This window comes from Dendrobates tinctorius, unplaced genomic scaffold (genome assembly GCF_039654945.1).
Source record: "Dendrobates tinctorius isolate UK_male_01 unplaced genomic scaffold, ASM3965494v1 ptg000011l, whole genome shotgun sequence".
Lineage (NCBI taxonomy): Eukaryota > Metazoa > Chordata > Amphibia > Anura > Dendrobatidae > Dendrobates > Dendrobates tinctorius.
Window position 1 is genome coordinate 49,575,497 of NW_027361679.1, and position 25,610 is coordinate 49,601,106.

General features: G+C 45.1%; 1 protein-coding gene across 2 annotated transcripts in view; it reads left to right on the plus strand.

Moving 5' to 3' along the window:
* MRPL1 (mitochondrial ribosomal protein L1) overlaps positions 1-25,610 on the plus strand; it is an 89,337-nt gene that overhangs the window by 42,274 nt on the left and 21,453 nt on the right. For both annotated transcript variants that reach the window (XM_073542096.1, XM_073542101.1), the window contains exons 6-7: positions 5,498-5,609; positions 20,547-20,647. In XM_073542096.1, coding sequence (XP_073398197.1) covers positions 5,498-5,609; positions 20,547-20,647 — 213 coding nt within the window. The remainder of the gene's footprint in view (positions 1-5,497; positions 5,610-20,546; positions 20,648-25,610) is intronic.

Genomic DNA, 25,610 nt, shown 5'->3' on the forward strand with positions numbered 1-25,610 from the left:
TTTGCAGATTCTTGGGTGAGGAATGAACGGATGCGTGAAATATTTTTGAGTTGAAGTCGGCAGGAAGTGGAAAGGGTTTGGATATGTGGTTTGAAGGAGAGATCAGCATCAAGGATTACTCCGAGGCAGCGAGCTTGTGGGACTGGGGAGAGTGGGCAGTCATTTACTGTAATTGATAGGTTCGTAGGGGGGGTCACGTGAGATGGGGGAAAGATGATGAATTCTGTTTTGTCCATGTTGAGTTTCAGATATCTAGTGGAGAAGAAGGATGAAATAGTGGACAGACATTGAGGGATTCTGGTTAGTAGGGAGGTGATATCTGGTCCAGAGATGTAGATCTGTGTGTCATCAGCATAAAGATGATACTGAAAGCCATGAGATTCTATGAGCTGTCCCAGGCCAAAGGTGTAAATAGAGAACAGCAGGGGCCCTAGGACTGAACCTTGTGGGACTCCGACAGATAGGGGGCGAGGTGAGGAGGTGGTGTGTGAGTGGGAGACGCTGAATGTCCGGTCTGTTAGGTATGATGAGATCCAGGAGAGGGCCAAGTCTGTGATGCCGAGGGATGAGAGGGTCTGTAATAATAGGGAATGGTCCACTGTGTCAAAGGCAGCCGACAGGTCCAGGAGGAGGAGGACAGAGTAGTGTCGCTTGCTCTTGGCAGTTAAGAGGTCATTGGTGACCTTAGTAAGGGCAGTTTCAGTGGAGTGGTGTGACCGGAAGCCAGATTGTAAGCGGTCGAAGAGGGAGCAAGAAGAGAGATGGGAGGACAGTTCAAGGTAGACGTGTTGTTCCAGTAGCTTGGAGGCGTATGGGAGAAGTGATATAGGGCGATAGCTAGATACAGAGGATGGGTCAAGAGAGGGCTTTTTGAGGATAGGTGTGATGGAGGCATGTTTAAAGCTTGAGGGGAAAACACCAGTTGTTAGTGATAGGTTGAAGAGATGGGTTAGGGTTGGGATGAAGACTGTGGTGAGGTTTGGGATGAAGTGGGATGGGATCGGGTCGAGTGCACAGGTGGTGAGATGTGATCTTGAGAGTAGAGTGGAGAGTCGATCTTCTGTAATGGTGGAGAAGTTGGTTTTGAAGGTGGAGGGCTGGGAAGTCGGGAGGAAGGGCTCTGGGGGTTGTTGTCCAAAACTGTCCCTGATGTTATCAATTTTCTGCTTGAAAAATGAGGCAAAGTCTTCAGCTGAGATGAGTGGGGAGGGAGGAGGTGCTGGGGGGCGGAGGAGAGAATTGAAGGTGTTGAATAACTGTTTCGGGTTGTGAGACAGGGAGGATATGAGAGATGAGAAGTAGGTTTGTTTAGCTGTGGCGAGTGTGGTCTTGAAAGTAGTGAGGGACTGTTTGAATGCGATGAAATGCTCGTTGGAGTGGGATCTTTTCCATCTGCGCTCAGCAGCCCTGGAAGCTCGCCTCAGCTCTTTGGTCAGGCTGGTGTGCCAGGGCTGTCTGTTGATTTTGCGAGTTTTGGTATGTGTAAGTGGGGCAGCGGATTCCAAAGCTACAGCTATTGTGGTGTTATATAGAGCGGCAGCGTCATCCGCATTGTGTAAGGAACTTATATCTGTAAGAGGGAGGAGGGATTCGGAGAATGAGTGTAGGTCAAGGTGTTTAAGATTCCTGCGAGGGTGTGAAAGTTTGTGGGGTGGGGATTGTAGACATGGAGTGAAGAGGGAGGAGAATGTGAGCAGGTTGTGGTCAGAGAGAGGAAGAGGTGAGTTAGAGAGGTTAGATAGGGAGCAGAGGCGGGTGAAGATGAGGTCCAGTGTGTGGCCATCTTTGTGGGTGGCTGTAGAAGACCATTGAGTGAGGCCGAAGGAGGAAGTGAGAGATAGAAGTTTAGTGGCAGCTGAGAGGGAAGTGTCAATGGGGATGTTGAAGTCGCCCATGATGATAGTAGGGATGTCCGCGGAAAGGAAATGAAGTAACCAGGTGGTGAAGTGGTCAAAGAAGGTGGTGGCTGGCCCTGGGGGCGGTAGATGACAGCCAGTTGGAGGTTGGAGGGGGAGTAGATGCGCACAGAGTGCACCTCAAAGGAAGGGAGGGTAACAGAGGGTGGCAGTGGGATTGGGGTGAAGGAGCAGGTATCTGACAGGAGAAAACCAACTCCTCCACCATGTTTGCTGCTGGGGCGGGGGGTGTGAGAAAGGTGGAAGCCGCCATACGAAAGTGCAGCAGGAGAGGCTGTGTCAGAAGGGGTGAGCCAGGTTTCGGTGATGGCGAGGAAGGAGAGTTTGGTAGTAACAAAAAGATCATGGATGTAGGAAAGCTTGTTGCAGACAGAGCGAGCGTTCCACAGAGCTCCTGTTAGTGGGACTGGGGAAGCGGGGGCTGGGTGAATGGGTATAAGGTTGGAGAGGTTACGGAAGGTTGTGATAGAGCGTGGATGGGAGGTAGAAATGACTGTGGGAATGTGGTGAGGAGGACCAGGATTTGGAGAGATATCACCAGCAGTGAGAAGGAGCAGAGAAAGTGTTACCAGGTGGGAGCAGGAGAGGGCATGAGGGGGCTGTCTGTGTTTGGAGACAGAGGATTGTATGTTAAGGAACAGTTTTGAGGCGGAGGCGAGGTGGATGGGGAGGATGGAAGAAGAGATGAACAGTTCCTTACTAGGAGTAGGGATTAGGGGAATTAGCAGAAAGTGAAGGATTATTGGGGTGAAAGTGAAAACAAACAGAAACATTGTTTACAGTGACTGTGTCCAGTTACCTTCAGTTCCAATTCTGGTTTTAATTCTTAAATTAATCTTCACACTTCTAGCACACACTTATAGCAATCACAATGCAGACTGAAGTCTATGCAGACTTGTACTCTGCAATATATGTACAACTAAGTGCAGTCAGGTGTGAAGCAGAGAGGAGTGGTCTCTGCTCATCTTGGCCAGACAATTAAGAGTGGACCAGATGTATATGATCAAGCCAGAGTAAACAAGGTCATAAATAACACTGGGGTAAGCTGGGGTTAGCTGAAAGGCATACCATGTGAATGCTAGGTGCAGAGGCAAGTCTATGTGCAAAGCTGGGTGACGCACTGTGTGTCCTTCATAGACAGACAGCAGGAGAGCAGGAGAGCTGGGTGGATGGACATACCATGTGAATGCTAGGTGCAGAGGCAAGTCTATGTGCAAAGCTGGGTGACGCACTGTGTGTCCTTCATAGACAGACAGCAGGAGAGCAGGAGAGCTGGGTGGATGGACATACCATGTGAATGCTAGGTGCAGAGGCAAGTCTATGTGCAAAGCTGGGTGACGCACTGTGTGTCCTTCATAGACAGACAGCAGGAGAGCAGGAGAGCTGGGTGGATGGACATACCATGTGAATGCTAGGTGCAGAGGCAAGTCTATGTGCAAAGCTGGGTGACGCACTGTGTGTCCTTCATAGACAGACAGCAGGAGAGCAGGAGAGCTGGGTGGATGGACATACCTGTCGGAAGAATAGAGATGCTTGTTAGAGTGCGATGGTGGCAGGTAGCAGGGCACAGTCTGTATACATCCTTCTGGTTTTAATTCTTAAATTAATCTTCACACTTCTAGCACACACTTATAGCAATCACAATGCAGACATGTTGTATGAATGAAATTTTATCACTAGCATGAAGTACAATATGTCACGAGAAAACAATGTCAGAATCACCAGGATCCATGGAAGCGTTCCAGAGTTATTACCTCATAAAGGGACAGTGGTCAGAATTGTAAAAATTGGCCCAGTCATGAACGTGCAAACCACCCTTGGGGGTTAAGGGGTTAATGATCTATATGATTACTGTGGCTTGCGAAAGTACTCAACCCCTTGGCATTTTTCTTGTTAAACTACCTCACAACATGGAGTTTCACAACACTATTTATTTTTAGGGTTTGAATCAGTTCATGTAAAGAGCATGCCTATAACTGTGAACATTTGGTTTTCTTTTTATTGTGTGAAGCAAACAGCAAATGGGACAAAATAACTGAAAACTTCAGTGTGGCTAACTATTCACCCACCTAAAGCCAGTACTTTGTAGCGCCTCCTTTTGTTTTAGCAGTATGCTTTGGGTCATTGTCTTGGAAAGTGAACCTCTGTCCCAGTCTCAAATCACTGACAGTATGAAATTGGTTTTGCTAAATAATATTCTTGTATTTCACATCATCCATCTTCCCCTCAACTCTGACCATTTTCCTAGCACCTACTACCTAAAAACATCCCCACAGCATGATGCTGCTACCACCATGTTTCACTGTGGGGATGGTGTTCTTGGGGTGATGAGCTGTGTTGGTTTAGTGCCCAACCTAGAGTTTACCTTGGTGGTCAAAACATTTAATTTTGTTCTCATCTGACCACAGCACCTTCCTACATAGATTTTGGGAGTCGCCCACTTGTCTTTTGGCAAACTCAAATCAAGTCTTACAATTTTTGTGCGTAAGAAAAGACTTTTTTTATGCCCACTCTTCCATAAAGGCCACCTCTATGGAGTGTACATCTTATGTTATTCATCTTATCAGCATATATAAAGGTATTTTCCTATTTCAAGCTACTGCACTGAATCCTGCATGTGTCCTACCTATGTTATTCTCCAATTTAATGCCTTCCTTGCCTGGGCTGAGAGTTTTGGTGAGCGGCTCTCTGTTGGCAGGTCTGTTCTGGGACCATGTTCTTTCCAATTGATGGTGCTCCAGAGGATTTTCAGACATTGAGATGTTTTTTTTATAACCCAACCCTGACTTGTACTTTTCAACAGTTTTATCCCTGACTTGTTTGGAGATCTCTTTGGTCTTCATGGTGTATGGTTCGTGGTGCCTCTTGTGTAATGGTGTTGCAGCCTCTGTGGCCTTTCAGAAAAGGTGTGTATGTACTGACACCATGTGACACCTTAGATTGCACACAGGTGAGCTTGCCTTTCACTAAGTATGTGACTTATGATGGTAAGAAATTTTTAGGGGCTTCATAGCAAAAGGGGTGAATACATATGCACATACTAATTTTTAGTTTTTTGATCCTATGAATTTAGTTTATGCCTATATTTTCTTACTTCACCTGCATAGACTATTCAGTGCTGATGTATCACACACAAATCAAATTACAAAAATATTTAAAAACAGATTGTAGTGTAACAAAATAGCTAAAAAGCCAAGGGGCTGAATACTTTCGTAAGCCACTGTATGTATTTGCTCTTGGGATATGTTCTCACAGATTTTTACAAGGATTTTGAAGCAGTTTCTACTACAAAATCCACACAAAATTGCTTCAAGAAACTTTGTGTAGATTTCAATAAACAATTGTTTCTAAAGTATACATGATGGGGTTTTTTATGCATTTTTTTTGTGTGCATTTCCCAAATCTATAGGAAAATATTGAAAGCAGAATGCTCTCAAAAATCCTCAACAAAATCTCATTGTGAGTATGCCGTTATAAGTTTACAGTTGGCTTTGATTCCTGATTCTTTTTCGCAGTGATTGGCCTTAACTTTTATGCTGTAGACCCATATTAACTAATGTAAAAAAATGTTGACATTGCAGATTGTAAATGATGAAGTACAAGCAGATTTCTACATCGCAACACCTGATATTATTGCCAAACTAAATATTCTAAAAAATAAGCTAAGGAAAAAATTCCCGAAAACGAAAAGAGGTAATATACATTGCATTGTTTCCTTAATGTTCTTACTTTTACTTTGCCATCCTTGCGCTTGAAACATGTCTACTTGGCAGTCATTTGCCACTTGTCTTGACAGTTAAACTAGTATGGAGCATTCGCAAAATAGGTGTGGAACTATGTCACGAAAAATATTCCTGCTCCTCCGGGGTTCTGTGTAAGAGATTCAGTGGCTTCCCTTGAGGCAGGAGTCCTGAGAGAGGAGAGGTAGACCCATGCTAAGTGATGCTGTGTGAGGAAGGTGAGCACAACCTGCCACAGGCTCTCTGGGGAGCAAAGTAGATGGCAGATTCTTTGGGTGTGAGGGGTTAACAAGGAGGCAAAGCAAAGAATTAAACCTGAAATGCTGCATCTGAAGCTGTTATGTGTACAGAAAGCAAGCAGTAGCTCCTTGATCACCCTGACCACCTTACCAAAGAGATAAGACATTATGGATAACATTTCTGATCTTCTAGAGCGCTTTTACTGAGCTAATATCAGCCCTGCTGTTCAGTAACCAATAAACCCTTTTCCATATTACAGGTTAAAGAGAACCTGACAGCGGATACGTTCTGCTCAATCCACTCGCATGTATCAGACACTGACTGCGTGATTTCAGCAATAAATATATACATATGAAAAGCTGAGACTTTTCAGAGAGAAACACAGTTTAATAACTGCCGGGGACCGAGAGCCGCACGGGAGACAAGTCGAATAAGCAGGTCCTTGGCGGCTTCTCTCCACCCGCTGGCCTGGAGTGATAGGTCTCCAATAATACATGCATGCACGGAGAGACCTGCTAGTGATCAAGGAAAACTGGCTATTAAATGGTTTTTCTCTCTTTATTATTTTTTTCTTTCCTCTGAAAATGCCACAGCATTTCATAGTTAAATAAATATGGCTGAAATTGTGCAGACTCAGTCCAGTACATGGTGCCCTATCCATGATCAGCTGTCAGGTTCGCTTTAGCACAAGCTCCTGTCACACTGCTGTAAGTAGTATTAACTAGCTACTGCTTTTCTGTTTATTAGCAGAGATTGGTCCTGCATAATGCAGTCTTTCTCAGATATCAACCTGCCAGCATAGGTGTGCTGTGAGGGATTTTGCCTTTTGAAAGGAAGCAATAGAGTTTTGTGTGCTGGTAACTAAGAGGAGTGATGTACTTCAGAATGGGGCAGTATGCAGGGGGCTGAAAGGAGAGATATACTACAGTTTGTGGTCCTGTATTGAGAGGCTGAGAGGAGATATACACTGCAAGATAGGCTGTATATAGGGGGGGGGCGAAAAGGAGATATGTATTGCAGGATAGGCTGAATATAGAGGGGACAAAGGAGAGATATACTGCAGGATGGGCTGTATATAGAGGGGACAAAGAAGAGATATATTGCAGAATGGGCCTTTGGCTACAAAAGCTGAGAGTAGTTGAGCAGACTTGGTTCCCTACTGCTGAATTCAGTGATGTGAAACTGCAAATGCCACGCTGTTGATGTATATGGCAGAGGATTATTTTCTGCTATATTCCTCAGCAGAGCAACATTTTTCATTTGTTACCTACTGCAGAATTCAGTGATACGAAACACACAACTCCTCACTGCCATTGTGGAGGAGTGCAAACCAGTTAAATAGATATTTCCATCTGTAAGATCCTATTCCAATATGTAGTAACAATACAAATATCTCAAACTAGAATTGTAGCATAATTCTTCTGATAAGTTATGTCGCTTTCCCCATGTGCAGACATTGCAGTGGCTTCTTTTTTTATCTGATTCTTTTTATTAAACATTTTTCAAATAATTACAACCATGGGGAAACATTGCAGTAGATTAGGTATCCATTGTTACAACCACTAACTGTCAATAAAGGGTGGGATTAACCATAGATATCTAGGCTACTGTCCTGCACATGGGGTAAGCGACATAGCTTATCAGAAGAAGTATACTACATTTCTAATTGGCGGTATTTGCTAATATTATTATTACACCTACTACATATTGGGATAGGATCTTGGAGATGGGAATACCCCATTAAATTAAACTAAGATTCCCAGCAGCACTTGGTTCTCCTCAGTCATAACCATGGTTATCTAAGCTACTGCAATTCCCTGCACATGGAGAAAGCGACATAGCGAATCAGAAGAACCCTACTACATTTCTATTTGGAGATGTTTGCTAATATTATTATTATTACATCAACTACATTTTGGGGTAGAATCTTGAATTTTGAGAAATAAAACTTTTATGGGCATCATATTGGTTGTATATTGCTTTTCACTTAATTATTGCTTGAACTACAGCTTGTCATTGTATTACTACTGCAACATATACATCATTACACCAAGAGTAGCTACTTACTTTGAAAGTGTTCCTCTGTTAGTGTTTCAGTTTTTCTCCAAAAACTCACTGTGGCTATACATGCAAATGGAAGAATAGTAGAGAGATTGTCCAGGAATTTTATATTGATGGCCTATCCGTAGGTTAAGTAATCGGTATTGGATTGTGGGGTGGTAACACCAGGCGATCGTTGATCAGCTATCACTGGTGTCTGCGGCAGCCGGATATATGCTCAGTTGCAGAGCCGAACTAAACTGCACTGGCAACTGTATAGTGACCACAGCAGGTTACTGCATATCTGCCCCTTATTCGAGTCAGTAGGTGGCGGAGGTGCAGTACATGGTTGCAGTTACAGTTGACAGCTCTATAGTTCTGCTCCGTTCCGTAACTGAACATATCCGGTTGTCATAGGCCGGAGGAACAGCTGATCGACGGGGGTGCTGAGCATCAAATCCCACCCATCACATATTTACGACCAATCCTAAGACTAGGCCATCAATATAAAAGACCTGGACAACTCCTTTAATTGCTTGGTAAAGGAAATCCATTGTAAGGTTGGTGGCACACAATGAGTCCTGCTGCATCTGAAACACCACTCGCTGTGATGCTCAGTGGCCGCTTGATTTGGTTTCAAAATCATGTAGCCGGGGGCTGCGTTTCAGACGCATGCAGCAAGACTTGGCGTTTGCTATCATCCTAAAGAAATAAACTTTAATAAATAAAATAAAGAGCAGTCTTAGTAATATCAGGAGAGCACGAATAATGCAAAGCTTCCTGCTCTGATTAATCTCATCCTGTTACTTATTCAAGGTTTAAATTGCAAATAATGGTAACAATGGCAACAGGACTGAACTAAACAGGTTTCTAGCTGGATTGATGGCTTGCATAACGTGTGGGCTGTAAATATTCCTGGATTTGTACAGTGAAGCTGTTAAAGAACAAGGTGGCGGTCTGTTTGGTAACACAGGTATAATTCTGTAGAAAAAAGAATTTTACATGTTTGCATGTTTTCTTTTTTCCTACTCTTGTTACAAGAGGCATATTTTTTTTTTTTGTAGATCAAGTAGTAGTTTTGAATCACAACATTCATTTTACCATGCAATATACTGAAGAATGTATGCAAAATTTTAAGTGGCCTTCATTGTTCAATTAAATTAACTGGGAAATGTGATTCTCCAGGTCTGTATGATTATGGCAATAACAAACTTCAATAAATTTTGTTATTGAGCAACATGGCAGAGACAGACGGGGGAAGGGTGGCCTTCAAGGTCCCTGGCTGCCATGGTAAGCCATCGGTTCCCCTCAATCTCATCTTCAGTGCTTGTTCCGTTCATATGCTGCCATCAGAGACTGGTCGTGTCATTGCAGTGGTTAACACCTCTTCGACTGTTAGCCACAGATGCTGGCTCCTCAATTTAGCCAGCAACTGCCACGTGTGAAACAGGCTTAGCTTCTGAGGCCGCTCTACACGCCTCGATCTGCTCTATGACTGAATTATCAATCATGAGGCATTAAGTGATTAAATGGAGTATGAAAGTCAATGTAAACTAAGTGCATAGTTTTATAGGGGCTATAGACCCTATTAAAAAACACATTTAGTGTTCTAATCACTGCCTCTGCTCTGCAGAAAATGATGTTTAAAGGGCCATTCCACTACGTTTTATATTGATGACGTATGCTATTGATAGGTCATCAATATCAGATTAGTGGGGGTCCAAAACCCAGCACCCACATTGATTAGCTGTTCACTGCTGTCCAAGGCTGGATGTTACCAGTTTATGTGCTGAAAAAGCACAGCTCTGTCAACTGTGTAATGTACATTTCTGATTATTGCATAATCACCCCTAGTGAAATGAAATTTACATGTCCGGAGTATGTAGGCAAAGAATGTCTGGCCTTTAAAGCCCCATATAGACTAATATCAGCCAAACACACTGATAACGATGGGTTCAGCAGAGAGTCTAAAGGCCCCGTCACACACAGCAGTCTCGCTAGCGAGATCGCTGATTTTGTGACGCCACAGCGATCTCACCAGCGAGATCGCTGTGTGTGACGGGGATCAGCGACCGGCCCCCCGCCGGGTATCACGGATCGTGCGCTATCGTGCACGGCCGTTTTTTGATCATTGCTCTCCCACTGCCCAGCACGCATTGCTGCGTGTGGCAGCGGGAGCCAACGATCAGCGACGCTCTAAGCATGCACTGGGAGCTGGTTTCTAAGGTAAATATCGGGTTACTAAGTGATGCGCGTCACTTAGTTACCCGATGGGTACCTTGGAAACCTGCGTGCTGGCGCCTGGAGCTGCGAGGACGCTGGTTTCTAAGGTAAATATCAGGTTACTAAGCGGCACACGTCACTTAGTTAACCGATGTGTACCTTAGAAACCAGCGTCCTCGCTGGTGCTGATCGCAGCGATCATGTAGCGATGCACCAGCGATCCTGACAAGGTTGTACCGTTGTCGGGATCGCTGGTGCATCGTTTAGTGTAATGGGGCCTTAATGTGTATGGGAGCCTCCGGTAATTGATTGTTGAGGGAGTTAAAGATCTGGCATATCTGATCTTTCTTATAGAAAACAGTGTCACAGGGATACCGTGACAGAGAGTGACCAGAAGATTGTGGCGTCCGGTTTCACGAACTCCTGCACTGGTTAGAAGTACTTCACCATCTTATTAAACAGAACAGGTTTTTCCTTTGCTGGCAGTGCAATGGTGTATCTGTTCAGTCGAAGCTCCTGGAGTTTTCCTACCTGGATTGTCTAAGCTGTTCGTTTGCCACTCCACTCTGCTATACAGGTGCATCTCACAAAATTAGAATATCATCAAAAAGGTTAACATTTGTCAGTTCTTCAATACAAAAACCACCATGGTTACTTACCGGTAGCCGGTTTTTCCGGAACCCATGACAGCACACCTGAGAGAGGGGTCCGCCCCGCCAGGACAGGAACCTACTGAGATATAAGGGACGGCACCTCTCCCCCTCTTCAGTTGGTTACAGAGCATTGAGAGGACTTCCCAGTTAGTTACATGTTAATCCAACACTACATCACACAAATGCACCCTACTAATCATGCACACCCATACGGTGAAAAGGGGGGGAATATACGGGTGCTGTCATGGGTTCCGGAAAAAACGGCTACCGGTAAGTAACCATGGTGGTTTTCCCTTCACCCATGCCAGCACACCTGAGAGACTTTTGGAGACTTCGAAATACCTTAGGGAGGGACCACCACTTGCAGCACCCTTCTACCAAAGGTTAAGTCAGCAGAGGAGGATAGATTTAATCTATAGTGCTTAAACAAGGTGGAAGGTGAGGCCCAGGTAGCGGCCTTACAAATCTGTTCTATCGATACCTCTGCCTTTTCAGCCCAGGAGGTTGCCACGGCTCTGGTGGACTGAGCCTTGATGCCGTCAGGAATCGGGATACCACTAGCTGAGTAGGCTACACTAATGGCCTCCCTAATCCATCTAGCAATAGTCCCTTTTGAAACTCCGTAGCCTTTCCTGGCACCCTGAAAAGCTACGAAGAGGGGGGACTGAGACCTCCTCCTTTGGCTAGTGACAGATATGTATTCTAGCAGGGCTCTCTTAACATCCAAACTATGGAACTTTTCTTCCCCTGGATTCTTTGGGTTATCGCAGAAGGATGGGAGGATAATCTCTTGACCCCGATGGAAATCTGACGCTACCTTAGGCAGATAAGCGGGGTCAGTTCTTAGCACCACCCTGTCCTGAAAAACTTGTGTGTAGGGTGGATTCACTGAGAGAGCCTGCAGGTCGCTTATTCTACGGGCTGATGTAACGGCCACTAAAATGATTGTTTTTAGGGTCACAAATTTTATGGGGAGCTGATGTAATGGCTCATATGGTTCCTTTGTAAGGGCCTCTAGTACTAGGTTTAAATCCCAGGGGGCTATCCTGGGTATTGGAGTAGGCTTAGCCCTATGACAGGATTTGATGAATCTGGCTATCCATCTATTTGCTGCGAGGTTGCAGTTATAGAGAGCCCCTAACGCAGATACCTGAACCTTAAGCGTATTCACCGCTAACCCCAGCTGTAATCCTGCTTGTAAAAACTCCAAGATGGCACTAATCGGGGGTTCTTGTTCTAACGGCTTACCTAAGAACTGCAGGAATTTATTCCATGTTCTGCCGTAGATATTGGTTGTCACAGGTTTCCTACTCTTTAGCAGGGTGGCCACCAACCCGGGAGAGAACCCTCTACCCCTTAAAAGCGACCTTCCAAATTCCACGCCGTCAGATGGAATCCTTTGACTTGTGCGTGGAATATCGGCCCCTGATCTAGAAGGTCTGGGATTTCTGGCAGAACCCATGGATCTGAAAGGGACATCTTTCGCAGTAGAGCAAACCAGGGCCTTTTTGGCCAAAATGGGGCTATCAGAATTACTCTGGCTCGATCGCTCCTGATCTTTTTGACCACTGTTAGGATCAGAGCGACTGGGGGGAACGCATAGGCCAGCTTGAAGTCCCACTGAATGTGCAAAGAGTCCACTGCCCATGGATTTTCCCTCGGGTTTAGAGAGCAAAACTTTTGTGTTTGCCTGTTGTGCTTGTTGGCAAAGAGGTCTATTACTGGTTCCCCCCGAAGCTGCGTTATTTTTTGAAAAACGGACCGATTCAGAACCCATTCTCCTTGCCTCAGAGTATTGTGGCTCAGGAAATCGGCCTCTGTTTTCTGCCCCTTTTATGTGTAAAGCTGTTAAGGAGTGTAAGTGTTGCTCCGCCTTGCCCAAGATGTCGTCTGCTGCTTTCATTAGAAAGTGTGATCTTGTCCCCCCTTGGTGGTTGATGTATGCCACAGTCACTTTGTTGTCCGACATGATGCGGACATTGCGGCCCCTGAGTAGGGGAAAAAAGTGGGATAGGGCTTTGTTCACTGCCCACAATTCTCTCAGATTGGAGGATGCCCTCCTTTCTTGAGGTGTCCAGGACCCCTGGCCTACACGACACCTTAGTTGTGCCCCCCACCCCAAGGAGCTTGCATCGGTTAGAATCACGTCTTTCACCTGATTTGTCCCAAGGTATTCCTGTGGTCAGGTTTGTACTGTCCAGCCACCAGTTGAGAGAGTCTCTGGTCTCTAATGAAAGCTCCAGACCTCCTTCCAAAACGCCCTTTTAGCGATCTTTGTGCTGATAGTATCTCCCACTGGAGTTGACGGGTGTGAAATTGGGCCCATCTGACCGCCGGAATACAGGACGTCAGGGTGCACAGTAGAGACATCGCTTTCCTCAATGTCATCTGAGGTTGGTTTCGGGCAGACAAGGCCATGTTCCGTACCATCTCTATCTTGGCCTCTGGAAGCAGACACGCCTGCTGTTCTGAGTCCAGGATAAATCCTAGGAAGGTCTGTTGCTTTAGGGGTTGTAATTTTGATTTTTTTGAAATTTATTATCCACCCTAATTCTTGTAATGAGTCGGTCACCTGGCTTAACTGCGTAGTACATTGGTTCTCTGAGTCGCCCACTATGAGAAAATTGTCCAGGTAGGGTATTATGATTGTATCGTGATTCCGGAGGAAGGCTGTTACATCCGCTATGACCTTGGTGAAAATTCTCGGGGCTATGGATATGCCAAACGGAAGGGCCCTGAATTGGAAATGTCTCAGTACGTCTTGGATATAAAGTGCTACCCTCAAGTATTTTTGGAAATCTGGATGGATAGGGATAGGATAATATGCATCTTTCAGATCGACTACAGCCATAAAGCAATCTTGATGTAGTAGCTTTATGGCCGTAGTCACTGACTCCATTTTGAAGGTCTGATTCCCTATCCACCAATTGAGTCCTCTGAGGTTTATAATTGTCCTGAACGATTGGTCCGGTTTCTTTATCAAAAAAAGTGGTGAATAGAAGCCTTTCCCTTTCTGTATGTCTGGGACTTTGTAAAGGACATGTTTGTCTATTAGGTTCAGAATCTCCGCTTCCAAGGCCAACTGTTCTTCGGCCGCTTTTCTGATAGGGGTAACCACGAACATGGCTTTCGGTTGGTGAACAAAGGGGATTTTCAGGCCTTCTCTTAAGACGCTTAGGATCTAGGTATTGGAGGAGATCTTTTCCCAGGCGTCATTGTGGTGATTTTTTTGAGATGGAGGTACCCCCACCAAACATAAATCCCGACTCTTTTTTTCTTTTGTCCTCCCATCTCCTTCTGTCGGCCGGAGGACGCCCCCTATTGAATCTTCCCCTCCAAAAGGGCTGTCTTCTCTGCTCTGTCAGGAACCTAGGGAAGCCTTTTTTCCTGTCGCTTGCCTTTTCCAGAATATCATCTAGGTTCTTCCCGAATAAGAACAGACCATCACAGGGGAGGGAGCACAGTTTAGCTTTAGACTGCAGGTCTCCCGGACAGCCTTTAAGCCAAAGTGCTCGTCTAGCAGCATTTGATAATCCAGTCGCCCTAGCCGACAACCTCATGGAATCCGCCGAGGTGTCTGCTAAAAAAAGCTGCTGCTCCATGCTAGAGAAACATATCCTCCTTGTCTCTTGGAACCCTTGATGCTAGCTTTTCCTCCAACTGCTGCAGCCAGATCATCAGGGAGTGTGCCGTGCAGGTGCCTGCTATTGCCAGTTTTAAACCTCCCGCTGTTGCTTCCCATGCATGCCTCAGCTATGAGTCTGCTTTCTTGTCTAGCGGGTCCCTAAGAACGCCTGAATCTCCCAGGGGCAGGGCCGATTTCTTAGAAGACCTGGATACCGCTGTGTCTATTTTTGGGACCTTGTCCCATACTTCCGCATCTTTGTGCTCAAAGGGGTATCGCCTCTTAGAGGTGGAGGGAAGAGCCCCTGATTTTTCGGGTTTCCTCCACTCTCTCTCAATAAGCGCCTGGATCTTCTCGTTCACTGGAAAGGTCCGTTTTTTTTCTCTTGGAGCCCCCCAAACATAACGTCTTCTAGGGTTTTTGCCGTTTTCTCTTCCTGTAGGCCCATCGTTGTTCTAATGGCCTTTAGGAGAGCATCTGTGTCTTCCACCGGAAAACACGGCTTACCCCCTGTGTCACAGTCTGAGGAGGGCGACTGTTCTGATTGAGACGAGGCCGAAGAGGAATCTGAGGGAGAGCTAGGGGGATTTTTCCTACCCTTCCTCCCTTTTTTCAATAGGGTCATAATTGAAACCTCCATTTCCGATCTATGGGCCGATATCAGATTAGCCGCAAAACTAGGCACTTCTTCCGCCATAGTTCGCTGAATACAACTGGTGCAGAGGTGTTTCTGCCAGTCTCTCGCTAGGGCTGTTTTACATATAGCACAGTCCCTATTATTCTTCTTGCTGCCTGCTTTTTTGGGCCTTCCCTATGGGGTCAAACATACACAGAGAAACCCTATTAACATAAATGCTAGCTTTCACGAAGATCACTCGCCACCCGTAATCAAGGGTACCGGACTAGGAGGCTGCGTCGGAGCACGCGAGCTGTGCTCTCTTGATCTTGAGGATTCTCCCGACCTGCGGTTGGGGCGGCTGCTGCCTGAGTAGCTTCCATGTTTGCGGCCGGAGGGCTGTGAAGGTGGCAGAGACAAGGACCTCTCCTGCTCTGACTCCATACTTGCGCCGTCTGCCCTGCCGCTGCTCCTCATTTAAATATGCCTCTTTCCCGGTGAGTGCCTTCGTTCAGCTGGCTCCCCTCCCCCCTGCGACCGCCGGCCTCCGACTGCTTCAGAAAGCCGGCCGACTTTGTTACCGTCGCCTAGTGCTGACGTCAGCCGGCGCGCCCACAATCCTTTGCGCCGCCGACATCAGAGGCCGGAAGGCGCCCGCGTCTCTCCCCTGCCAGACGCTTCGGGGATTGAGATGCGGGCGTGCGCAAGGGGAGGGCGGCGCGGTGGGGGCTTCCAGGATCTACCAGGGATCCCACCTGCGCCCACACGAACCCGGAGGGCCCGGGGACTGTGCCTCCAGCACCCAACGGCCGGAGCTACAGGTAAGATACCTGTTCTTCCCGCGCCGGGACGGGGCTGGGTCCTTTTTTTTTTTTTCCTTTCTTCTTCGCCCATGACAGGCACCGTCCAACAGTGGGATTCCTTTCAGGACAGGAACCCAACTGAAGAGGGGGAGAGGTGCCGCCCCTTATCTCAGTGGGTTCCTGTCCTGGCAGGGCGGATCCCTCTCTCAGGTGTGCTATTATGGGTGAAGGGAAAAGTGAAACTCATATAATACATAGAATCATTATAAACAGAGTGATGTATTTCAAGTGTTTATTTCTCTACTCCAGGGTGACACCCCGCCGCCTCAAGCCTGGGCATTTTCTTTCACGAATGACTGTCAGGACTGTCGGACGGTTTAGGAATCATTTCAGGCTCTGGGTCATGTATACGACGACCATGTCTATCTGGCCGAATCCAAACTGTCACCTTCAGCAGCGAGACTGGCCAGCGGATTAGTATTGCTCAGAGTTCCATAGGTGGTCCACGGATACTTAGTGGAATGACCCTGCACTCCTTAAGCCCCCGCCACACACAGCGATCTCGCTAGCGAGATTGCTGCTGAGTCACAAGTTTTGTGACGCAACAGCGAGATCGCTGTGTGTGACACTGACCTTGCCGGTTATTGCTGATCGTCCTGGAATAGCCAGGACATTTTTTTGATCGCTGGTCTCCCGCTGGCCAGCATGCATCGCTGTGTGTGACAGGCAGGAGACCAGCGATCAGCGCGCTGGTAGCTAAGGTAAACGCAGGGTTTCTAAGCACCAGGAGGTGCTTATAAACCCGATGTGTACCTTAGTTACCAGAGCGCTGATGCAGGGAGCTGGTAACCAAGGTAGACATCGGGTTTCTAAGTGACGCACGCCCCTTAGAAACCCTATGTGTACCTTAGTTACCAGCTCCCTGCATCAGCGCGCTGGTAACTAACGTACACAGCGACGCTGCTCGCTCGGCGTCGCTGGTGCTGATCACTGTGAAGCTGTCTGTTTGACAGCTCACCAGCAATCATGTAGCGACTCACCAGCGATCCTGACAAGTTGATATAGTTGTCGGGATCGCTGGTGAGTCGCTATGTGTGACGGGGCCCTTAGTCAGTTCTGTCAGTTTTTTTGTGAAGGTGCAGAATGCATTTGCCCTGTTTGAGATCCCAGTTTCCCTCGAGGCTGCCATGTCTCTGGCTATCCGTGTTGATCGCAGTCTTTGTCAGAGACCTAAAGAGACACCTCAGTAATAATAATCTTTTATTTTTATATAGCGCTAAAATATTCCGCAGCGCTTTACAGTTTGCACACATTATTATCACTGTCCCTGATGGGGCTCACAATCTAAATTCCCTATCAGTATGTCTTTGGAATGTGGGAGGAAACCCACGCAAACACGGGGAGAACATACAAACTCTTTGCAGATGTTGTCCTCGGTCACAATATTTTTTTACTGTCCGAGATTCACTTTGGCAAAAGTAAGGTCGTTATTTCAGTCTTTCTGGAAAGCAGGGCTGTGGAGTCGGTAAGCCAAACCTGCGACTCCGACTCCTCAATTTCCCTTACACCGACTCCGACTCCACGACTCCGACTCCGACTCACACATATATTGCTTATATTTAAGTGAAAAATTTATTGTAGTACAATGTGAACCTCAGACATTTAATCATTTTTATGATCCAATAATCAAGATATTTAGATAGAACAGAATATATATTGGTGTACTACCCGGTTTTCATTCTTTTTGGTACAGATACGATATGGATAGACAGATATGGATAAATGGATAGATAGAGCAGATTTCTAATCTGCTTTTGCTATTGAATACATTATCTATGAGCTCAAAAACCTTTCAGGTGATGCAGTTTTTTAAAAAGATGATCAGCTTTTGCAGCTGAAAAACGTATCCTCAAAAAACACAGGAAAAACGCTGTGTGTGAATGTAGCCTTAGATCAGGAATATAACAGCCATTTATAGGACATTTCATAACTTTCCCAAACGCCTATGAAAAAATATTCAGCACATCCTGCATTGAATTACTGTACCCAATTTATTATATATTTTAGGAGTCGGAGTCGGTCCATTTTATACCGACTCCAACTCCGACTCCGACTCCACCAAAATGAGCACCGACTCCGACTCCACGACTCCGACTCCACAGCCCTGCTGGAAAGTGGGGCGGGGTTTAACCTAATTGACGCAGCTTCGTCCAGGACCAGGGTCTGAAGCCACATAAACTGTCTAGACCTATACCCTTGAGCCAGGGGTATTTTACTCGCGTTGTTCGAGTGATACATCTGCAGGTAGGGACCAAGTACTCAGAATTAATTGACTATGTGTTAGAGGGCTTGCCCTCTCCTGTGGTACTTGGACTGCCTTGGATTACACCACACAATGCTGTAGTGGACTGGCAGACTCAGAAGGTGGTAAGTTGGAGCCAGTACTGTCAAAGACTCTGCTTGGGCACCCGGTTAGCCAGGGTGGACCCCCGGTCACTGACGGAATACCTAGAAAAAATCCGGCACTTCCTTTGCAGGAAAAAAAGAATTCTTTATTCACAATGAAGAAATTCCACAAAGTTTATATCAAATGTAACGTTTCGGCCACAATCTGGACCTTCTTCAGACCATATAAACCTTTGAAGCTGCCCCGTGTGTCCCCTTGTACAAAGAATAAATGAGACCGCCTGTCTCAGCACACATGCCTATGAAAACCGGTGTACTTGTGCTGTCTGCACCAAACAGTAATGCGGGTAATCCGCTGGGGAAAAAGGCGCGATGAGACCTTCATCTCCTGTTGCAGTTGGTTTTCTCTTTAAGAAAAAAGATGGGGGTTACACTCTCCTGTCTAGATTTCCGTTAACTTAATTGGATCATGGTTCAGAATCCTTATCTTCTTATTCTGGACCTCTTAAACCAGATTGTCGAGGCAAAATGGTTTTCTAAACTGGACGTCAAGGGAGCATATAATCTCATTCAAATTAAGGAGAGGGATGAGTGGAAGACTGCCTTTAATACGCCTGAGGGACACCATGAGAACCTTATTATGCCATTTAGGTTGACTAATGCTCACGCCGTCTTTCATCACTTTGTAAATGACATCTTGGTAGATTGATTTATTCACTTGACCTCAAGTCACATCAGGTACATGTCAGGCAGGTCTTAGAGATACTCAGAGAAAATAAATTATTTGTCAAACCAGAGAAATGTATGTTCTCTGCTCATGAGATCCCTTTTCTGGGTTATATATTGTCCAATGGTTTTCGCATGGATCCAGCGAAAGTCTGGGCGGTACTGGTTTGGAATCGTCCTGAAAACTTGAAAAGCTTTACAAAGGCTTTTAGATTTTGGCAATTACTACCGTAAGTTCATCAAGAACTATTCTGTAGTGGCCAAACCTCTGAAGGATATGACCAAGAAAGGGATGGACTATTCCAAATGGTCCAGTCCGGGCAGTGAGGCATTTAACACGTCTGAAGTGGAGGTTAAAGCTGTATTGTCACAGGGCGCTTCTCCAAATAGATAGTCTTTATGTGCATACTTTTCAAAGAAAACTGTTGTCCACTGAGAAAAACTTACATTGGTAATTGGGCTCTTGGTAATAAAGGGGCTTTTGAAGAGTGGCAACATTTTTTTTTTTTTTGGGGGGGGGGGGGGGCAGTACATCTGGTCATGGTAATCACCGATCATAAAAATCTTATATTTGGAGTTGGAAAAGCGTCTGACACCTAGACAGGCAAGATAGCCTTTGTTCTTCACCAGATTCAACTTTTTTGTGATGTGTAGGCCGGAGGATAAAAACAATAAGGCGAATGCCTTATCTCGTTGTTTTCATGGTGGTGGAGATAATTGTGGTTTGAATTTGGAGGTGTAGTTCGTGGTTGGAGTTGGCGTTTGGAGATTTGTTCAGGAGATTGTAGATCCTCATCCTCTATTTGGTTTCTCTTTCCTTTTACTCCCTTGTGTTCCACTCTGTTGTTTAGTGAGTGTAGTTTGTATGATTGCTAATTTCATTTATCCCTGTCGGTCTTCCATTGCTTGTCTGGTTAGTGTTATCCTATACACTTCGGCGTTCCACCTCCCTGGGTGGGGGGGGCAGATAAGGGTTAATATTGGAGCATAGCAAGGCACTACCTTCAGGAGAAATGTATGGGCCGTGCTTTAGACTCCATTTTGTAGCCACACTTTCAATTGAATGTCCATTTTGGGACTTTGTAGTGATATTTTTCCTTATTCTATTTCTCACATATTACTGACAGTTTAGATCCATAAGGACCCACCTGACTGAGTCACCAGCAGCAGCAATGAACTGGATCCTATTTTTTTTTCCTAAATCTGCCTGACCATACTGAACTGTAAATGCCCTGACTTAACCATTATCGTCATTAGAGCTCATTTTGGTATATACTGCTATTCATATGAATAAAGAACAGTCACAACTGGATATATCTACAGATACTGGTAAACTTCAGTAGTACACATTTCTGTATACAATGTCTAGGGTGCCGTATTAGGGAATATGCTGTAGCTAATAAACTGCATAAGTCAAAGCTTCTTATTTTTCCCCTAAATCATTAGTTGAGCCTACATTTTGACCATTATTGCTGAAAACCCAAATTTAGTTTGTGGTTTTTTTTTAGATTTGAACATCTGCATTTTATCACCTTTCATAGGTATTCTTTTGTTCTAGGTTCTGTCGGAAATGATGTTGCCAACATGATCAAGGTATTTGAAACCAGCTACGAGTACATCGTAGAAAATGAATGCTTAGTACAGACTAAAATAGCTACGGTAAGTACAATAGGGCTCCGCTTCTCCCGTCATATACCCATTTCCTGAAAGAAAAGATCTCCACATGGGATAACGGCAGCTGTTTCTTGCGCAAACTTTTATGATCCCAACTGCCTTGCCAAAGACTTGTGGTGATATGTGCAGGATTAGACTGACCACGCTCATGAAAATTTTGTTTTGCAACAGATACATGCTACAGATTTTCTGTGTGAATTTGCACACATCAATTCCACAGTGTGGATTTTCAAAGTCTGGACCCTTATCAATTTGTGTTGCAAATTGTCATGGTTGCTCTCACTTATTTCAGGGATGAGGGATCCAAACTGTGTAAAATGAAGACGTTACGTGTGTGCATTTTGCTGCAGACTTGTATGTAGAGAGGGCAGTAAAATCCCCTGTGTGTACCGTATTCTAAGGCAACTAGCTTACCATGGCATTTTCTGTCTATAAGACCTACTTGTGTGAATTGATATCACAGCCCCCTACCTCCTTTAGAAGGCAGAACTAAAATCTTCTTTACAAATGCGACTTCCCGTCTAGTGTACTCATCCCTTTGATTGCATGATTAATCATTAATTTGAATGAATGGAATGTTTGAGGTGGCCACACACACAATGGAGTATGCTGTTCAAATTCCCTCTGTTCTGTTTAAAAGGTGTCGGAAGCCAATTCCCCCATGTGAAAGGTATGCTCTTAAGGTACTGTCACACTTAGCGATGCACCAGCGATCCCGACCAGCGATATGACGCGGTCAGGATCGCTGGTGCATCGCTAAGTGGTCGATAGTAAGCTGCCACACAGGCAGATCTCACCAGCGACATCGCAGGGGTCGGGGGTCGCTACATACCTGTCACACTAGGCGATCCTGACGTCCTCCTGCCCGGCTTCACGCTAGTCGCTCGTCTCTCCACAGGAAGCGACGCAGGAAGCTGACGACGAGAAACGGTCCAGGACGTTCTCGCGCGATCAGCGATAACCAGCGGGGGAGCCGGTCGTAGGTAAGTGTCACACACAGCGATGTCGCTAGCAATATCGCTATAACGTCACAAGTTATAGCGATATTGCTAGTGATATCGCTAAGTGTGACAGTACCTTTAGCCAAAGTAGGACTGTCTTTCTTTGGCTATGAGTCCATGATCAGGGTTTTGGCCCATAGAGGTGGTGTGGCTTGAAAGCGTTTTACAGTATTCACTATCATAAGCAACTTTGGCAGCAGCAATTGTATAGTACAAACAACACTCAAACAAGTAGCATCTCAACAAATCGGTCAGATTTTGTTTTTGAAGGGTTTGGTCATTTTATGACAAAGTAGCCCTCTGTGGTGAAATGGCATTCACATGTGCAGGAGTTGGTTACATTGTCGTTGGCTGACATTTCATTGAACATACTTGTATGATGCTTCATATAACAGGACGACCTGAGACCTCCACCAATTCTATACTCGCACAAGAGAGATGATTCCATTTATGTTGTAGTGGTTAATAGTCTTAAGAATAACTTTGACTTCTATGTAATATGCGGCCTGAAAGCTACAGTAAATAATACAGCTGTATTTTGGGAAAACAATATAATTAAAAGTAAGCATGATGCAAACACTTTTATATGGGAACCTGAGGCTTTGTCAGTGTGTCGTGCCTTTATAATACAAGTAATTATAGTGTTTGTTACATTTTTAAATTAAAGGGTGGTTCTCGTCCTCATTCTTCTACAGCTCGCAGCTCCGCTCCCTCCAGACTACCTGATTACTGGGAGGTGGTGGGCACTCTTGCTTGATTGACAATTCAGGCTAGTATCATTGCGCTGCTGGCCTGAACTTTGTGCACTTTTATGCCACGATACAATGCTGCTTGGATTCTGCATTACAGCCACAGTAGGGCATGAGAAATGTGGCCAAAATTAGGAGATCAACACACCTCAAAGATCCCAGGCAGCCTCAAAGCAGTGCTTACCAGCTCAGTATGCAAGAGCTTGTAAGCACTGTGCATATTCAGCCATCACTGGTAGATGGCAGCAGTGGCTGGTCCACTTGGCAACGAGCTGCTTGGATTCTGCATTACAGCCACAGTAGGGCATGAGAAATGTGGCCAAAATTAGGAGATCAACACACCCCAAAGATCCCAGGCAGCCTCAAAGCAGTGCTTACCAGCTCAGTATGCAAGAGCTTGTAAGCACTGTGCATATTCAGCCATCACTGGTAGATGGCAGCAGTGGCTGGTCCACTTGGCAACGAGCTGCTTGGATTCTGCATTATAGCCACAGTAGGGCATGAGAAATGTGGCCAAAATTAGGAGATCAACACACCTCAAAGATCCCAGGCAGCCTCAAAGCAGTGCTTACCAGCTCAGTATGCAAGAGCTTGTAAGCACTGTGCATATTCAGCCATCACTGGTAGATGGCAGCAGTGGCTGGTCCACTTGGCAACGAGCTGTAGAAAAAAGGAAAAAAAAAATACGATTATCCATGGAACAGGGCACATTTAAATAAAAATTAAAGTTGCTTGTTTTATCAAGCACTATCAGAACATTCAGCAGATGTCATATCTTCTTTGTGAATGTTAGGCCATGGTCACTTCTGAGTGAATCGTCTCGAATATGGTAATGATACTCCAATCCGAGTATGATCTGAGTGTCAATTTACTGTGATCCAGCTCTCAGCTGAATTGTATCACAGGTAGGGAGAACTTAATTTCTCCGTCTTCTCCATTATTTGTGTCCACATACATTGGACTACACTCAGATGACATCCGCGTGCTGTCTGATCTTTTACACGCACCCATAGACTTGAATGTGAGTGCATGATCCTATTTTTTTTTTTTTTCCCATAAATCAGTTCAGTGTGTAGGAAAAAACGCTGATAAGCGCTGTCCCATAGAATAACATTGATCCGAGTGCTGTCCGACAAAACATTGGCTTGCACTATTCCGACTTGTACGGGCATGTGAGTGAGCCCTTAGTGTTTAGACAAACATTTTTTCCCCTGATTTTGTTTGTCGTATGCCGTAGAAATATCAGCATATTTTATTCTTCACAAATTCTTTATTCTTTATGCTTCACAAATTACATTTAATAGATTAACCCTTGCAACTGTGCAAATTCAGTTTGTGTCCTCAGAGAGGGTTTAGGCCTTCACTATCGTAATGTGTAAATTAAAGTTTGTATTGCTCCGATGATCTCTGTCTTTCATCCTCTCATCTACCTGTACGATATTATTGCATTGAATGTTTTACACTCTTTCTCCATGGGAATGGGTGGTTGGGGATGAGGGGAAGGGGCAAATATCAGTTGTAGATGATCGCACAGCTAGTGTCACACAGTTATAATGCAGGAGCTTTCCTGACTGTACACTCATCTATTAGTTAATTTAGGGGACTATAGCAGAAAGGATATTAACAACGTTTTCAGAACCGATGCTGGACCTAGTTGCCTATGTCGTGATGTGTTGATACATCATTACATTGATAGCAGAGCAGACGCGGGGAGAAGCAGACAGAAATCTGAAATCATGATGCAGTCTGAAAAGACGAAACCTGGTTTTTGTTTTTTTTAGTTTTTTTTTAAAGACGCACTCCTCCCATCAAAGTGTTTATCCTCTTAATATATTGCAGCCATCATACAATATAGCACTGTGTACTCACAATTGCTCATTTTGCTTTTCTACTCAGTTATTTATTCTCTTTTCTCTGCTTTATGAAAGTAACAGGAAGTCTCTTGTCCCCGCAAAAATAATTCCCCTCTTCAACTCCTGACCCAGCTGCTGCCTCCCACCTGCCGAGGACTTTGCAGCGTCTTATGACTCATGCAGAGAAAATTGACCTCCTGTTTCTTTTTAGAGCTTATTAAGGATTCAGCTAGTCAGTTATTAATCACGTGATGTCGTAGACCTAATAGAAAAAAGAAGAATTAGCTGAAAAAAGGCAAAACAAGCAATTGTAAGTACAAAGTGCCATATAATTATTGCAATATATAAAAAGCTAAAAACTTTGATGGGAGGAGTGCTTCTTTAAGTTCATAGTACTACGCTATATATAAATGAAGTGCAAAGTGTGATAGGAAATTAGGAAGCAAAAAAGTGCTTCTTTTAGGCTGGGTTCACATCGCGTTAGTGCAATCAGTTTAACGGCACTACCGCATAGTAACGGATCCGTTAATGCACCCATTAACAAACGCATCCTAACGTATGTCAAAATCGGCATGCGTTAGCGATGGTCCGTTATTTTGTGACGCACCCGAGAACGCGGTCTACCACGTTTTCGGGTCCGTTACGGCAAACGGAGAGTGAATGCTTCCATTCACTCTGCTTAGAACTCTATGGCTAACGCATGGCGATGCAATGCAAACATGTGTTAACGCTTTCGCCAAAATAAAGACAATTTGGGCCTCATGGTTAACAGATCCGTTAAACGGATTGCACTAACGCAATGTGAACGTAGCCTAATGAAGTTCTGTGACTACAGCAACAGTGGCATTGATTCAATATAGTTTCTATGTTTCTTCTGCCAGGGGATAGAAGTGGAGGAGTGTAATGTAAGCTAACAGATTTGGGACAAAATGATTATGACTGGTGGGATGGGGGGGCAACTTCCCTGTATTAGTATCTTATATATCTACTACCTGTTAGTAAATAGGAAACCAGCAAGGTCTGCAGCACGACACTTTGAAGAGAAAGGCTACACAAAGATTGTGTACATAAGGCTCTAAAACAAGGACCACTGCTGCCATGAGACGAAATGAGAATCTCTCCTCAGGCGGCGCTCTGAATTGTCTGTTGTTGGGGGGGGGGCACAAATACTGCTGTGCCGGCCATTGTCTCAAACAGGGATGCAACGATTGCTGTCGCGTAATGGAAAGCCTTGCACATCAGTTCAGTGCACCTTAAGGAGTATACACACAATGGAGGACATTTTCATTGTATGAGGGTCATGATCATTGTATGTTGGCCAGAATGGAGGACATTGGTGTATGGG